This window comes from Drosophila navojoa, chromosome 3 (genome assembly GCF_054131105.1).
Source record: "Drosophila navojoa isolate 15081-1374.11 chromosome 3, UAZ_NAV_1.0, whole genome shotgun sequence".
NCBI classification, from domain to species: domain Eukaryota; kingdom Metazoa; phylum Arthropoda; class Insecta; order Diptera; family Drosophilidae; genus Drosophila; species Drosophila navojoa.
This window is the reverse complement of record NC_142891.1, coordinates 10,834,623-10,850,943: the sequence shown is the minus strand read 5'-3', so window position 1 is coordinate 10,850,943 and position 16,321 is coordinate 10,834,623. Positions and strand designations below refer to the sequence as shown.

General features: G+C 33.9%; 2 protein-coding genes across 4 annotated transcripts; one reads left to right on the top strand and one right to left on the bottom strand.

The window, feature by feature from the left end:
* Nucleotides 1-391: 391 nt before the first annotated feature.
* On the bottom strand, nt 392-2,706 carry LOC108658841 (uncharacterized). Its single transcript, XM_030389428.2, has 3 exons — nt 2,143-2,706; nt 1,773-2,079; nt 392-1,707 (listed from the first exon to the last, which is right to left on the bottom strand). Exons 1-3 carry the CDS (start codon nt 2,616-2,618, stop codon nt 454-456), a joined length of 2,037 nt encoding a protein of 678 aa, XP_030245288.1. The 5' UTR covers nt 2,619-2,706; the 3' UTR covers nt 392-453.
* A 3,348-nt stretch (nt 2,707-6,054) lies between these two features.
* On the top strand, nt 6,055-14,410 carry LOC115564754 (uncharacterized). 3 transcript variants are annotated; one of them, XM_030389424.2, is made up of 2 exons: nt 6,055-6,324; nt 12,805-14,410. In XM_030389424.2, exons 1-2 carry the CDS (start codon nt 6,225-6,227, stop codon nt 14,175-14,177), a joined length of 1,473 nt encoding a protein of 490 aa, XP_030245284.1. In that variant the 5' UTR covers nt 6,055-6,224; the 3' UTR covers nt 14,178-14,410. The 3 variants fall into 3 exon arrangements, with proteins under 3 accessions (XP_030245284.1, XP_030245287.1, XP_030245286.1); XM_030389427.2 differs by lacking the exon at nt 6,055-6,324 and adding an exon at nt 7,678-8,434; XM_030389426.2 differs by lacking the exon at nt 6,055-6,324 and adding an exon at nt 11,786-12,143.
* The last annotated feature ends 1,911 nt before the right edge of the window (nt 14,411-16,321 follow it).

Below are 16,321 nucleotides of genomic sequence, written 5' to 3'. Positions count from 1 at the left end.
ATCTTTTTGGAAGGAGTCTGCACTAACCTAAGCCTTTTCTTGACATTGAGAAAGTTCTCCGCCAAAGAAGGTCAACGTCATTATTCAATTTCGAAGCTTATAGCTTCAGTCCGCAGAGATAAAATTGCTGTAGAATAACTTAATAGTAACTAAAAAATTTCACAACAAAATATAAATTTGTTTAAATTTTTGTAGAAGAAAAAATTTTAATTGTAATTTCAATTGAATTATGTAATGAATTAATGTAAAAATGAAATATTTATTAAAACAAATACAAATATTTAACATTCAATAAAACAATTTCACATTCTTAACTATAAATATTTGTCATGATAGTTACATTATGCTTAAATTAAATCAGCAACGACCACACTTAAATTAACCAAATGCTCTTCAACATTATAAATTAGATAAACAAATATTGAATATTTACAAATCCACCGAAGAACTTGGCTACGTCTTCAAGTCACTGAAGCATATGCAATACAATTTGGCAATTTTATCATTAATACATGTGGAATCCTCTTTATAGGAATTTGTACGACTTATGCTTTCCACATTCACATCGACCGCCTCAGTGATGTTGTTGAAGACAACTGTCGCCTGAAAGTCGGCGCTGTTCTGATGAACCTTGAACTTGGTGCGATAGACCGCCTGCTCTATTTCGGGTAGTGCATCTTTCCAGCTGATTCCCTCATCTATTCGAATTTCCGTATAATGTACATACTCTAATGTTAAATTGCTACACAAGTGACTGAGATTCTTTGCTACAAAATATTCATTCATTCGGTCGATAATATGCGGCGCAATGCGATTTGGCCAAGTGAGCTTGCTGAGGGTTCGATACGGTCGGCAAGTGCACCAATGATCCGTGATGCCGGCCTGGGCACACGTTCGATTCTCGGCAATCGGATAGAACAATGACTGGCAGGTGGGGCAATCGTAAGATCTGGGCAAACCCGGCCCGTCCGGTGTACCGCCCAGCTCTATGATATGCTTCAAGGTATTGTGTAAATCGAAATTGGAGCTCAGACGGTGCTGATTGAGCGCTAGCGCCTCGGCGTACTTCGGATACTGTGCGCGAAACCATGGCGGCAAATAGATAAACATCATGGGCAAACGTTCCTCCAAATAGCCCTCGGACAGGCTGAGTAAACTGCCAAAGCGTGCACCGTGATCGGCAAAGAATATCATAATTGTGTGCTCCAGCGATCCATCGCTGCGATAGCCCAACAGATCGCCTAGGACCTTGGGCTCCATGGCCGCAGGCATAAAGCAATCGTCGTGACTGAAGTGATTCGACCAGAACATACCCCAAATGGGTCGCTCTGCCACAAAACGTTGCATGAACTGTCTGCCATAGTCGTAAATATAATAGTTGGCCAAGCGACGGCCATAGCAATAGGTCATATAACAGCCGGGACAATTATAGGAGGGCAATTCTACTTCAAGAGCGCGCAGAAATGGACGAAAATAATAATCGGTTGGTTTTTTGGTAAAGCCCGGCTTCAGATACGTGAACGTGTTCGATCCACTCTCATCCTCCGCATAGGCCGTCAAATAGCTGGCATTATGGAAGTAATTCCAGATCATGGGCAGCTTGTCCAGGCAGCCCTTCACGTCCGTATCGCAAACGTGCTCTTTGGCCTTCTCAGGCGAATAGCCACTCAAGATGGCCAAAAGATTGGGAAATGAATTGTCAGCGACCTGAAAATGATGAACGACGTTCAGCCGGCGAAGACTCACGAGGACATATAGACTGATAATACAACCTTGTTGTAGCCCTTCATTTCGTACCAGCCGGGCCCCTTTAGAAATTGATATACCAGCGGCATAGTGCGCCGCAGATTAATCCGAGAGATCGTATCGATGCCGTACATGATAACACTCGGCTTACGCGGACTCTGCTTTTGCTTTGACTTACTCGTCCGTAGTTTGGGCTTGTTGTATTGAACGAATATGAAAGCATCCTTTTGCAATTTGACGGGCGTCGCCTCGGCTGTCTCACAGTCCAGAATCATGCCCTCCACATGCAGTGGCACAACATAACCCTGAGAGAAATATATGCTCGAACTGAGGCTAAGAGAACAAACAACAACGAATAATCAGACGAATTGAAAGTTCGAAATATCAGAAATTTACATGTCGTAGGTTTCCACATTTGCGCCCAGTTTTATCACCCGATAGAAACAATTGAACTCCATGTCACTTGAATTGAGGAGCTGGCGAGCGACATCCTTATTAATATGTAGCACATATCTCTCGAGTTTCTCATCGAATTTCGCGGAAACTAGATCACTTTCATTCGAGCATGGTATAAATTTGGGCGGCTTATAGATTTTCATAGCCTCCGCCGAGAAGGGATCTACATAGGGTATCATGCACTGGGACGTATGGACAAAATATTTTGGCATTTCCACGTGGGGCACCGAGTATGGGATTGATGGCGTTGTAATTGCGTTAATAATTCGTTTATTTGTTACATTGGGGCTACGACGTGATATTTGATCGTCGTCAGCATTACGATTCGATAGAAATTTTACCGCTATGATAACTAGGATCAAGTACAGAGCGAACCACTTGTAGAGGGAATGTCTGCCAGCAATTCGAGCACTCATGATCTGCTCTTTCACGCGAACCGAACTCAACTGACTGCAAAGCTGCTTAGGCCTCTTTCGGGGAGCCGCTGTCTTCGTCTTCCATATTGGCTGTGACATTCTCGCATGACTTTATCAATGAATGAATGACGGGCTTCCCTTTAACGTATTTTACGTGTATATTTGTTGTTTTTTTTTTGTATTTTCTTTTTCACTATATATTATTTTTGGCTTTACTTTTATCTTTGAAGTAGTTAGATCATTTTTTTTCCATTCATTTTTCCTCCATATCTCTATCTCTCCCTCTCTCTATCTCTCTCTCTCTCCCTCGTTCTCATTTGGAATGCTCAAATTTCAAAGCGGGACGACAGGACTCGCCCGTTCAGGGACAACTGGATAATTAGAAGTACAGCTCTTAGCGCTTATTAAGAGCATAGATAATTACACTTTTAAATATCAAGTCACATAATGATGTAAAATGGACGTAGACTTAACAAACTAAAACGCATTGATACCAATTCAGCTTTTCTTTTCGAGAAATACAGTGGAAATCGGGAACTCTAATTTTTTTTTTAAATTTGTATCAATGTACATATTTTAGATAAATATAATGTGTTAAAATCACAACTCAGCTTGTTTTAGTTGACTTTTCAGCTAGACGCACCTCTTTGGGCAACCCTGCTTATAAAAGACAATTGTGTGCATGCTAAAAATAAGATTCTCATTTTCGTCATATAACACTTGTATTTTAAGTGAACAAAAATTTACATTTACCTCTCGTACACCAAGAAAAACGTGATTCTTTATTGGCACCTTCGGTGGCTAGCAACAAGTGTGACTATCTTTAAGCAAGCCCAATTATAAATAATGTATACGGAGTAGGCGTACCAACAAAAATATAGCTCTACAGCAAACCTCAATGCTTGATGTGAAGCAGAGTTTGAATTGAATGGAACAGTAGTAGAAGGGTACACCTACGTAGGTCGAAACTAAATGCGTACTACAGAAATCTATAAAAATGTATGTATTTTTATTTTGTATTTACTTTTTTTATTTTCTTTATATTTTTTTTATTTTTATTTTTGTAACAATAAACTTTTGGAAGTCTGCTTTTGACCCACATTTATAGCCTGGATTCGGCTACTCAATCGTCTCTAATTGCCATCATCATCATTACAAAATCAATATTTGTGATAATCGAATTTATAATTTACAACTATTGAAAACGCATTAATAAATGCAATTAAATATTCCATAGTAAAGAGCTGTTCACTTTGACAGACGATGACATTGAAGAGATGCCAAAAACGTGTTCTTTAAATAATTAAAAAGCCACGAATTCGCAAATAAATACAACGGGCCGTTTACACAACTCGTCGTAGCTTTGTTCTGTCACGAACATGGCAGAAGGTAAGGATAGAAACATTATTTAATAATTAATTAGCAATGCGTAGAATACCCTACAACTGATAAATTCCCCTATCTATACAATATACGGTTGGTAAAATTAGAATTATTTTCAAGAAGTTACACATATAGATTATATTTAGCAGCAAGTGACATTTTGCTTTTAAAGTTTACTTTTTACTATTAAACATGAAATCCGATATGATTCGAGGAACACATTCTATCTTCTATCGATTTTGGAAACATACAATTATCATTAATAGCATCAGAAACTAAGAAGCAACTGAAACTGGCCACGTTCTTTGATGAAATAAAGCAGCACTCGAGGCGATGCAATGATAATTTGGAGCGGCACAGAAACCGGCTAGCCGCTAGAGACCGAACTCCTAGGAAGCTCAATCCAAGATAACCAAGGGAAGTGATTTTCTATACTCCTGTGATGAACGCATCCAAATGGGCAGAATAATTAGATAATAAGATCATGAAGGGGCTACCGGAGTACTTTGCTTGGATGGCTTCAACGAATATCAAAAATAAATTTTTTAAATATATATATTAGTGTAGTCGATTGTAACAGCTAACGCAAGCCTAAATGGGCAGAATTAAAAGACATCAAGATACTAATCAAATCCCTTTTTGTTGCTAATATTTTTATCTTTCTAAGTTTCATTTTTATTTTTGCATACTTGTAGGCTGAAAAAAAAATCGAGTACTCTCTTAATTAATGCACCTGCGGTTTATTGATGTATATTATAAAAGTACAATAGCTACGAAATTGTTTGCATTCACGGACAGAGGGAAGAGCGGACATTGCCCAAAATCAACACACTCAGAAAGCGATATCAGTATAAATACAACCCTTAAAATTTTTATAACCTAATCAATTTAATAATAAATCTAAGGATTGCAAAAAAAAATATATATAAAATAATATAATTAAATAAATATTTACTTATTAGAAATAAAAAAAAAATGTTTAAGAAATATTTACTTATTTCTAAAACAAATTTAATAATCAATTTAATATTTGTTTAAGTCCACAGCAGGGAAATATATAATAGAAGCACGTTTAAAATAGATAATAATTCCGGCTAAGTCGTATAATATATCTTACATTTATGTCGCCCAAGAGATAAGATAAACAGAAAAAAAAACATAATAGAAGAAGATTTACTGCTCCATCAAGAAAATGCATGGAGAATATTGTAAATTTTAGTGCTTTATAAATTATTATAATTCAAGCACTGAGTAATAAATTATAAATGATGAAATCAAGAAAATATAAATTTAAATAGGGGGAGCTTGAGGAAGAAGAAGAGAAAAATAAATATGTAAGAGTGCTTTAGTGAATGATAGACTGGAAGATACCCTGAAATATTGTATAAACTTATTTTAATTATTTATTATGAATGAATCAAAGTAAATAAGAAGACTATTTATTTCTTTGGAATAAATCATTGATCAATATTTAATATTCTTATACATCTTACTTGGTATTTAAACTAATCCGAGTAAATCTATGCCTATCGCAAACCATCATCAAATCTTGATAATTTCAAACATAAAGCATGCTCCATAAAGTTTTAATATAAAATGATAATATTTTTAAAGATGTATGTGCAAAATCATAGCATATTTAGTAGACCGTGGACTCTATGCCATACATTGGATAATTTTAGTGATATTGAATTTCCAATTAAACCGATGGCTTCAGCTAGACACCCTACAGTTGGTGAGAAGGGCGCGGCATGCTAGACACGTGCATGTGTCATGCCTCCCAGCCTGTCTGTTAATCAGCTTTAACCTCTTATCAATAGGTTTATTCGCGTGTTGTTTGCTTTTACAGTATGTGTATTTTATGCCATTTACTATAATCATAAATGACAATTACTCTAGTTCGTCAGCTATCAGCTACACAGTGCGGTCGGATAAAGCGCACTACATCTGTCAACTGTCTCAGGGCAACAGACAGCCGCAGCTTGTTGTTGTCTTCAGTCTACAGTTCCCAGTTCGCATTTTTGTTTTCCATTTCTGTTTTTTTTTTTTTTTGCACTCCCATTGGAACGTCATTGTACACAGTGGGCAATCAGATAGAGTAGCTAAGTCATTCTGCGCATCCAGAGAACAATTTCGAGTTAGTTTGCGGCGATAATTCAGTCGAGACGGATCGTTGCTGAATAATTTCAATATTTTGCCTAACAGTCTCAATACTTGTTCAATATGTCTAACAAATCCTTTATAAAGCGCAGCACAAATATCAGTGCAGGACAACTGCATTATTATCACACGGATTTCTACTACTCGATGCCCGATTTGCATAGTAAGTGCTGTGAAAAGTTTGCAATAATATCAAAGGTTAACCGTGCCTAACTGTATGAAGTTTGTTAAATTTGAAGTTTAAATCAGTCTGACTATCTATTAAAATACGCCTTGTAATATCAAGATATGTATTTGTGGTCAAGGATTTATTTTCCATCCCAAATTTTTAATTATTAACCAAATTTTGGACTTGAATTATGTCTAAAAGAAAGTTATTTGCCAATATGTAACTTAGAGTCATAGAAAAATGCTTAGAAATATTAAAATCAGATTCATAACTACATACAAATATTATAATCGGATTCTTAATTATACAAATTCATTAATTCAGTACCATTAATTAGTGTTTTTAGTTTTTAGAAACTAAAGGTAATCTCAAAGAATATTGTTATAATTAAGTAAACCGATTTTACATAATATTATGGTATATAAAAAATTAAAAATAATACAAGAAATATTTTATAGTATTATTATTTTTACTATTTTATATTTATTATTCTAATATATTTGTTTATTTTCTTTTTATCTTAATTTTAAACTGATTTTTTTAAAGACTAGATTTTTCGCATTAACTAGCTTTTCATTAATATATGTAATTACATATGTATTATGATTATTTAACTAAATTTATTTGTTAAAATTATTATTATTTATTTAATTATTTTTAATTTATTTATTTATTTATTTTATTTTTTTTATTGCAATACAATTAAAATTGGCTACTATATTTAAACAAAACTTATGCTATAGCTAGCAAATTAAAAAATAAACAAATATTAATATATAGGTAAAAATATACATATGAATATATATATATGCTGTATACTAAAAGAATCATATATAGAGATATATTATATATTTCCATATATTCATATTTATGACAAGCACTTTAATCTTAAGTAAAAACAAGCAAAATTCACGCGTTATCTCCTTGTCTCTCAAATAGATAAAATTTTCTTACGCAGCTGCTGCGCTTAAAATTAAGATATTACCTGGTGCAAAAATGACGCTTTATAAATATTTCAATCAGCATTAAGAAATTAAAAATAAAGTAATATATACCCAAAACGGTTCAAATTAATTTATTTCTTAACTGCTGTAACACTTTAATTAATTATTCAATTTAAATTTTTGAATATAATATTCAATATACCCTTAATGCCAATATGATTCGTGTACAGGGTACAATTAAGTCAAGTTTCGAACCAATTGAGGCAGCGCAGCCAACTTCACATCAAAACAAACGCGTTTTCTCTGAGCGCTCTGAATTTTCCGAGCGCAGAGAACAGAAGAGCGAGCGAGAGAGTGAAAGAGGTAGAGGGAGACCCCATAGCGCAAGCGTGTTCAGCATGACGCTTGGTAAATCCCATTGTTTTTCATATTGTGCGATGACGAAAGAAACAAAAAAATATTCCATTCCAACGGCCGCGAGTCGCGATGCCAGTTAGTCAGTCGTCAGTCGTCAGTCAAAGAGCTCGCGAATAAACGAAAATACGGCGCGACGCTTAGCGAATCTTTCGTAAATTTTGTTTTAATAAAAACTAACGAATTTTATATGAAATAAAAATAGATAAAATAGAAAAAAGATGAAGAAACATAATGTTTGTGCCATAAACAAAGAGAACGAATAAGCAACAAAAATAGACGCCAAAGAAAAGCTAGCGATAGAGTGAGAGAGAGAGAGAGCGACAACGAGAGCGGCCAGAAGAGAGTGTGGGAGAGTGCCGCAAACAAAAAAAAAAAACATTAGAAACAACACAGTTGTTGATAACAAAAGTGTGTCAAAATATCATAAGCAATGAGAAGAAGCAGACGCATAATAACAATAATAATAATAGTAATAATAATAATAATGCTCGACTGATAATAAAGAGAACAACAAAAACTCTGCACGTGTTGATAAGCAAAAACACCCAGGGAGAATAAACAAAACAAACTGCATATGCAAGACAGAGGACAAAGAAGTGGAAGAAGAAGAAGAAGAAGTAGAAGCTTGCACATATCAACATTACGACAACGCGTCGACGCTGACAGCGCTGTTGACGTCGCTGTCGCCGCGTTGTACGCGAGCCAAAACGTAAATAAGCTAAATAACAGAGACAAATAAACATGTAAGTTAACAAGAAGAAGAGGAAGAGGAAAAAATAACAGAAATATGAGAATTAAACATGAGCACAACTACAACTACTTACATATTTACATATACATACATACATATCTATGTATATAGTATCTGTAGATATTTATATGCATAAGTACGCGTACTTAAGCACATATTTAAATTTTATTCGAGGCACACGCTAACAACACTGAACGAGCACTAGAAACGCAAAATGTGCAAGAATTAGTCAAGGTAGTTCAAGTTTACGAGAACTATATACTATACACATATATATTATAAGTCTGTAATAAGAGTGCTAAGGACTCTTATGATTTTAAGAACTCTTCATGACAGAATTCTTACATGATAACAAAGAAATGTAATCGAATTATAAAAAAAAATAAATAAATATCATAGTGATCTGCTTCATATAATTTATATAAATACTTATATATATTTATATATTTAATAAAATATTATATATAACTTAGTAAAATATTAAACACACAATTGTACAAATAATTTACTGTTATACTATAAAATATGTATATACATGAAAACTAAAACAAAGAAATAGAATATAATAATAATTATGTATACAAAATTAATATCATTCAACTAAATATAAGGTATAATTGCATTACAAGACATTAAAAAGATTCAATCGGATCGGATAGTTAAAACTTTCTTCAGAATCGAAGCATAGCTTAAAATATTAAGTATCAAGAAAATAATTAGAGGCTCATAAGATAATTATAGATTATGATAAAATATAATTATACATCATTTTGAGTATCTAGAGCTAATTTATGGGAACTTTATGAGTAGTTACGATCGTTCTATTAAGGGATTTCTCAATATCTAATTGTTGTTTTAAAAATACTTTTATGGCTCATTCAAAGTGTTATTTTTAAGTATTTTAACAATTTAAATAAAGTCAACATATATCAAGATAATTATTTTGGAATTTAAATACCAAATAGGGTATAGAATAACTTTCTTGAAAACCATTCATAGTATTATAGAAAAATATATGACTGCTCGTATATCATAGCAACAACATAAATCATTATCTTTAGTATATACTATATCTTGAAACGCATACAGACGTCTATAACTAATAACATTCTATTCACTGTAAACAGCAAGATCCTAACTCTGCTCTTTGGTTTTCTGCAAAACAAGTTTAATGCCTATATCAACCAACAACAAGAAACCCACTCGATTCGTTTCAATGACAACTTGTCGAAATTTAACCAAATCGTTAACCGACTGGAAAAATTAAATATTTACCAACTTGGATATGCAGTTGCGACACTTTTCGCTTAGTTGCCAGGGAAATGTTCGACCTGTGACCTTAGATAGGTTAATGGTGGAAGCGCTTGACAAACATGGTAACAAAAAAAAAAAGTACACTGTTTACAATTTTCAATTGCTACCTAGGGTGATTACGTAATGTTCGATGAAATCATTCAGGTTTTGTAAAGAAAAATACAGTTAGGTTAAGATAAGCCCGCCTTGTATATATGTATGTTAGTTTATGTTAGTCTTTATCGGAAATCACTCAGCTTGCTTAATTGCAGAAGAGCAACAAAAAAAAGTACTCTAAAGAGGAGTATCCGACTAGCGCATACCTTGAACCTTTAACCTTATACTGGCACACTAACTTAACTCGATAACTTCGTAGGCAATATCCGACTGAAGGATACCTAGTGCCCAGTCTGGACTCAGCTCTTTTGCCCAAGCCCAGAGCCCTAATACTATATATTATACATCACATTTTCTACCAAGTCTTATCCGTTTAATACAACACTTCTGTCTCTCTCTCTCTCTCTCTCTCTCTCTCTTGAACGCCCTCTCTGTTTACTTCTTATCAAATGGGGTTCACTTAAATATAAATTGCGGCAACCCAAGTGTTATCAACTATTTCAAATAAATTGTCGGACAAAAAGTCTATCAGCAGTCTAAGCTTTAAATATTAACTAGTTGTCACCGAGTCAAGTCGTTTATTATATTTGATAGCAGCCAATTTATTAGCAATTAGGCAAGGCTATATTATTATAAGAGTTCTAATCAATTTCGAATTAAGAAGCTTTTAATCTATATAGAACATTGATTAATATACTTGTATAGAAAGCTATTCAGATCAAGCTAGCTATTCACTTCAATCCCATGAAAACTTTTACTATTTAAACAGCTGAAGTCTTTTTATTGTTTGTATCCCATCTGTCTGTTTCTCAGATAAAAATATTCACTCGTCTAGCACCTGTTACTAGCTTATATTAGCACCTATAAATAAGCGCGAATGTTTTTCTGCAGATAATAAAAAAAAAAAAACATGCGACGAAAACGTGACGATGATGATGAGCGATATGAAAAGCTTCCATATTTTCCGAGTCTCTCAAGCACCATATATATTTCGAAATGAAATTGATAACGTATGCGTTTTATGACAAGTAAACACCAGTGCTACATCGATTGATAAGACCAGAAATAACAACAATTTATGAATATATAAAATGTCTACATGGGAAAATAGCTGCTATCGATGAATAATTGTGAGCTTGAGACTCATGATTAGCCAATTAAATACATAACTCATATCAGATCTCATGGCTTAGTGTTACTGCTACAAATATAATAACCAGACAGAACACATTTTATAAAGATTTATATACATATATGTTTTTATTTGCATAATTTTGTATATATATTAAAAAAAATAAAGTTATATCTTCAAGATATTTATATTTATTTTTTATTGTCATTGTCATTTCTGTAAAGTGTGGGAACTTAATTTAGAGTTATATGGAACTTAAAAGTATTTTTTAGCTTTTTTCTTTACACTTTCCATTAACAAGTATTTTATGATTTAACCAAAGCTTGACAGCTTGCTTAAGCTGGACGAAGTTTATTAACGGTTATCGCCCCAAAGTATGCAGGAGAAAACGTTATTTTAAAATATAAAAAAAATATATATACATATATACGTATATAGCAACTTCAACAGGATATATTTTAACGCAATAAAAAAAAAAAATAATAATAATTAAAACATGATTTTAATGTTTAACTTTAATCAAAATATTTATAAAATCAAATTGTTGTTATTATTAATAGTTGACGCCTCTTCTAAATCTCTCACATTAATTTACAATAGATTTTCAGTTGAACTTTTCCCTTATCAGCTGTCAAAAAAACTTAAATAAAACAATAATAGAGATATAATTAAACAAAAAACTCTACTAAATAAATTTGACAAATTTGATCTAGTCGGCGGAGCAATGGGTTGATGAATAGCGCTAACCAAATAGAGTCCGCCACTTAACGCTCGGTGGTTCCGAATGGCTCTTGTAAATAGCTTAAGCATATATTTGTACATTATTTTGCAATTGTTGTGGTTTGTTGATAGACGCGCACACACACACACACAGCTTCATATTTGCCGGCAACACACGCGCGCCTCTGAGCCGTGTTAAACTAATACAACTACTAAAACGCCTCGTGCGATAAATGTAATGTAAATCTGCCGTCTCGGGCAGTCGGGCAGTCAAATTTGATAATCACATTATCAAGGCAGTACTCAAAAGGCCAGTCTAGAGGCAAGAAGCAATGCGCTCTGCTTAGGAAAAATACTTTGAAATTGTTAAGAGACATTTTAAGAGCAGACAAAATATAAAATATCAAAATGCAACAAGTTACGGAATATCATTTTGAAGGTAGTATCAAGTGAAATTTTATCATCAAAAATACGATCAATTAGAAATATTATATTCAAGTAATTTTTACATAAATTTTTAAAGCATACGTGTATAAGTTAAATAGTATATAAATAAATAACTAATAAAATTTTATTAGTAATACATTGAAATTTATACCATACTTCAAGATAAATTCATAAAAAATATTATTTAAAAAATTATGTAATGCATTGCTTACCATTAAACGAAAAACTTCTATTAAATTACATTAAAATAAAATAAATTTCTTAATATCTACATTTGTATATAGCTTAATTATTAGCTTTGTATTACTATTTTATTTTATCTATCTATTATTTTTTGTAGGCTGGTGTATCATATATTCACTAGATTAATAATATTAAGACATTACAAAATAAAAACAAATTAAAATGAAAATATAAATTAAAATATATATAAATTATTAAGTCGTTAGTCAGCAATATTTAGTATATACTTATTTTATTAGTTTACTTATACAGCATCGTATGAAAAACATTTGCAGTTTATAAAACTTGATGCAGACTTTTATAAAAATCATAAAATGGCTTTTTTTAAGCAAACATCTGAAACTCGTCATAGTTCTCGCAACTGTCTGCTTATCTGAAACTTATCTTTTATCTGTTTGATTTCATTCCAGAGACCCGCAAGATGCACGGCGTCAAGCGTGTGCTCGTCTTTTGTATTATGATTGTAATACTGCCGGCAATACTGATCATAATGCCACTCTATATGCGCAAGACGATCTTCGCAGATGTCATCTACCCGGTCGCCGAATCGGACATCATTGAGATTAGGGATGGCATTTCATCGATCTTCTGCTCGAAGCATACGCTGCGCATGAATAGCCATTTCAATGCTTTTCAGCTGCGCAATAAGCCCGAAATATCCACGAATCGCAAGCACATCAGGCTGAAGAAGTCAATGACACTGCCGGACGATACCCTGGAGTATTGGGGTTTCTTTCTGCTGAAGGGTGCTCGCGTTTCGCTCAAGTTCTGCTCGCGCTACAATGGATCGCGTTTGCTGGTGATCAAGGGCAAGCGAGAGCTGAAACTCTGCGGCCTCACCGATCACAATAAGAACAAACTTGGCGCCAACTATGCCCAGGGCCATGAACAGGTCAAAGTATTCTTCGAGGATGTGGTGGAAATCACCGAGGAGAAGCTGCCAGTCGACGGATTGCTCGAGCATGAGAATCACGGAGGCGAAGATCTGAGCGACGATCGTCTGCCAGCAAATGTCAGCCTAAAGCCGACGCCGGTGCCAACGCCTGCAAAGCGACTGCAAAAGAAACTCAAGAAGGGCACAACTCATCCGTTGCCCAAGTCAATGGAATCACTTGATCCGACTGTCCACAACGAGAGCAGCAATGCGTCAAGCTATCGCACGAGACGTCAGACAGCCCACGAGCGGGGCAAACGGCAGCTGTACGAGCAGCTCTACAAGCGCAAGGAGCGACAGAAGCGTGAAAATGTCTATGACCGGAAATACAGTCACGGCGGCAATGCTGTGAACTTTACGGAGACTGATGAATCCAATTCCATATCGAGCTTTGAGACTGGACTCTTTGAATGCTTTAATGGTGCCATCTTGCTGGCCGAGGGCTTTCCCCCGAAGCCGGCGTGCATGAATGCGCATTTTCTCGAAAAGGGCAAACACGATACGGTCAAGCATAATATCACCGAGGATGGTTACTATTATTATATATTTTACAGTGACAACGATCTGGTGCGCAACGATATACACGCCATTTTCGATATCTATAAGCCAACATTTCAATACTCGAATCTAAGTGAATCGCGTGGCTGCCTGAACAGCACCGATTGCAGTTTCAACATTGGTTTCCTATCCGACGAAATAGTCGTCGTCGAGGTGCCCACACGGGATGGCATCGAGCATGAGGACGATGATATTACAAATCTCATCTCAACCTGTCATCCGCGTAGCGAGATCTATGCACTATTTCCCATAACGGTGCTGGTGCTCATATTATGCTGCTCATTCCTATAGAAAAGTGTGCGACGTGAGACGTTCGCAGTTTGTACTCTAAGAATCTTGTGATAATTGAGATAATCGAGTGATATATATGTATGTATGCGTATGTGCGTGAGCTGGCCCATAAGACATGAATCATCATAAAGCATGCATCAAATGTAACACAGTCTGAACCCATGTGTAACCAAAACAAATCAACTAGAATATACTATATAAACGAACTTAAAAAAAAAAAAAAAAAAACAAAACATTAATAATAATAAAAACTATATAATTTTGTAAGCCAATATTTAGTGTAAGACTCAAGCATTTAGGCTAGAAAATGACATGAGAAATACGTAGAATTATATATACATATATAAATATACCACATATATATATTATTTATATAAATATTTGTACAAATAGATGAAAGGCAGTGCTATATTAGTTCTAAGTTAAATATAGTTTTATAAACTAGGTTTAAATGCAATTAAAATGAAACTTAAAAAATGTAATTGTCTTTTTAAAAAATATTTAAAGTAAATAATTTAAATTATTATTTGTTCTTTAAACAAAGTTTTGCTCTGCAAATAAATTACTAAATGAATGTTTTATCGAAACTGCTGAACAATAATTTTAAGCGAATTTTCTACTATTCGAAAAAAAAAAAATGTGTACATTTTATAAATTTTGATTTATTGACTAAACATTAAAGAGAAAACAAATAAAACACTTGTGTTTATTTTAGCTATTTCAAATCAATTCACACGCAATCTATTTTGCATGCAGCGTGACTTTTGATTTCACCTAGTTCGCGTACCACTCAAAGAGAATAATGCAAATACATATACATCGATTCATATAGTATGTATATAGCTATGCATCTACTTGATAAAATAAACAATATGAAACAAGTACGAAAACTGCCGACGAGTTTTACCGACTATAAAATACTTATTCAATGTCCAAACGCTACCATATAAATAAATACATATATTATTTTAATTTAAATTAATAGAGGATTTCATCAGTAATTAAGTCGTTGTTTCTAGCATCAACGCACGGCAAGCCTGACATTGCACAAAACCAATATACTCTCTTCATTATCGTGAATGAGTAAACAAAAACTAGATTGTCAACCCAACGAAATAATTTGAATGTCTATATATGATTCATGCTGCATGTGTAAAATAGCTTAACAAATAGAGATTTCGTATAATAAGCAAAGCAAGTGCTTTATAAAATTAGCGGTATACTGAATACCTAATGAATAACGTCAAATTTAACGACTTGAAGTAATTCGAAATTTCATCCCGCATTTAATAACTTCATTGAATTAGAGTATGGCACAGGTTGTAAACTTGGCTAGCCCTCTCTCACTCATAATAATTTTCTTGTTAATATCAATAGCGGAATAATTTACAATTTCCCATATTATACAATTAACTGAACACTAAGTAATAAATAATGACCGTCGACTTTAATTTATTTCGAAATTTCATCATTCATTCGCTTTGTTGATATTTCGTTTTGATCATTTAGCACCCACAAACAAAAGCTGTTCGCTATAGCACGCAGGTTCTGAACTTGACTAGCCGCTATATGAAGGCTTTGAAATGCTCATGCTCATATCTATAGCGAAATACTTAACCAATTTCCTAACTTGTTTCTTATCAGAACACACGTAGCTTGGTCTTATTTTTAAATCAAGTGACAATAGCACAGGAAATTGGCCATGTATTAGGTATGTTTAGTCTTAACTTTTAATGACATATTGATAGGAATTTAGAACAAAAAGTTGCTTAAAATCAAATTCTCTTTCTTTTAAGACTTTTACTGAATTTAATTTTGTGAATGTTTATTTTTATCAGCGATACACATCGTTCCAAATATATAATAAGCGATACAAATGATTTTTGATATACAATACCGTGATTTATTTAACAAGCAACATCAGTTTAAAAGCCGGAAGACTGTTTAAGTAAGGTTAAAGAGTCTTGAGGGACAAATTACGGCGTCAACTTACCCCCAAAAGCAAAACCTTCGCAACAGCTGATTTGCCTAGCGCCCTCCCCTTTTCATACTCGTCATATCTCTCTCACTATCGCTCTCTCATTTTTGCTTTTGCGCTCCCTGGCTCTCTGGTGACATTGTCATGCACACCTGGTCCTGCTATC

Coding starts and splice junctions, on each gene's coding strand:
- LOC115564754 (XM_030389424.2), top strand. CDS start 6,225: ATGTCTAACAAATCCTTTATAAAGCGCAGCACAAATATCAGTGCAGGA. Junction 6,325..12,804: donor CTCGATGCCCGATTTGCATA/GTAAGTGCTGTG, acceptor ATTTCATTCCAG/AGACCCGCAAGATGCACGGC.
- LOC108658841 (XM_030389428.2), bottom strand. CDS start 2,618: ATGAGTGCTCGAATTGCTGGCAGACATTCCCTCTACAAGTGGTTCGCT. Junction 2,080..2,142: donor AATGTGGAAACCTACGACAT/GTAAATTTCTGA, acceptor TTGTTCTCTTAG/CCTCAGTTCGAGCATATATT. Junction 1,708..1,772: donor AAATGAAGGGCTACAACAAG/GTTGTATTATCA, acceptor CATCATTTTCAG/GTCGCTGACAATTCATTTCC.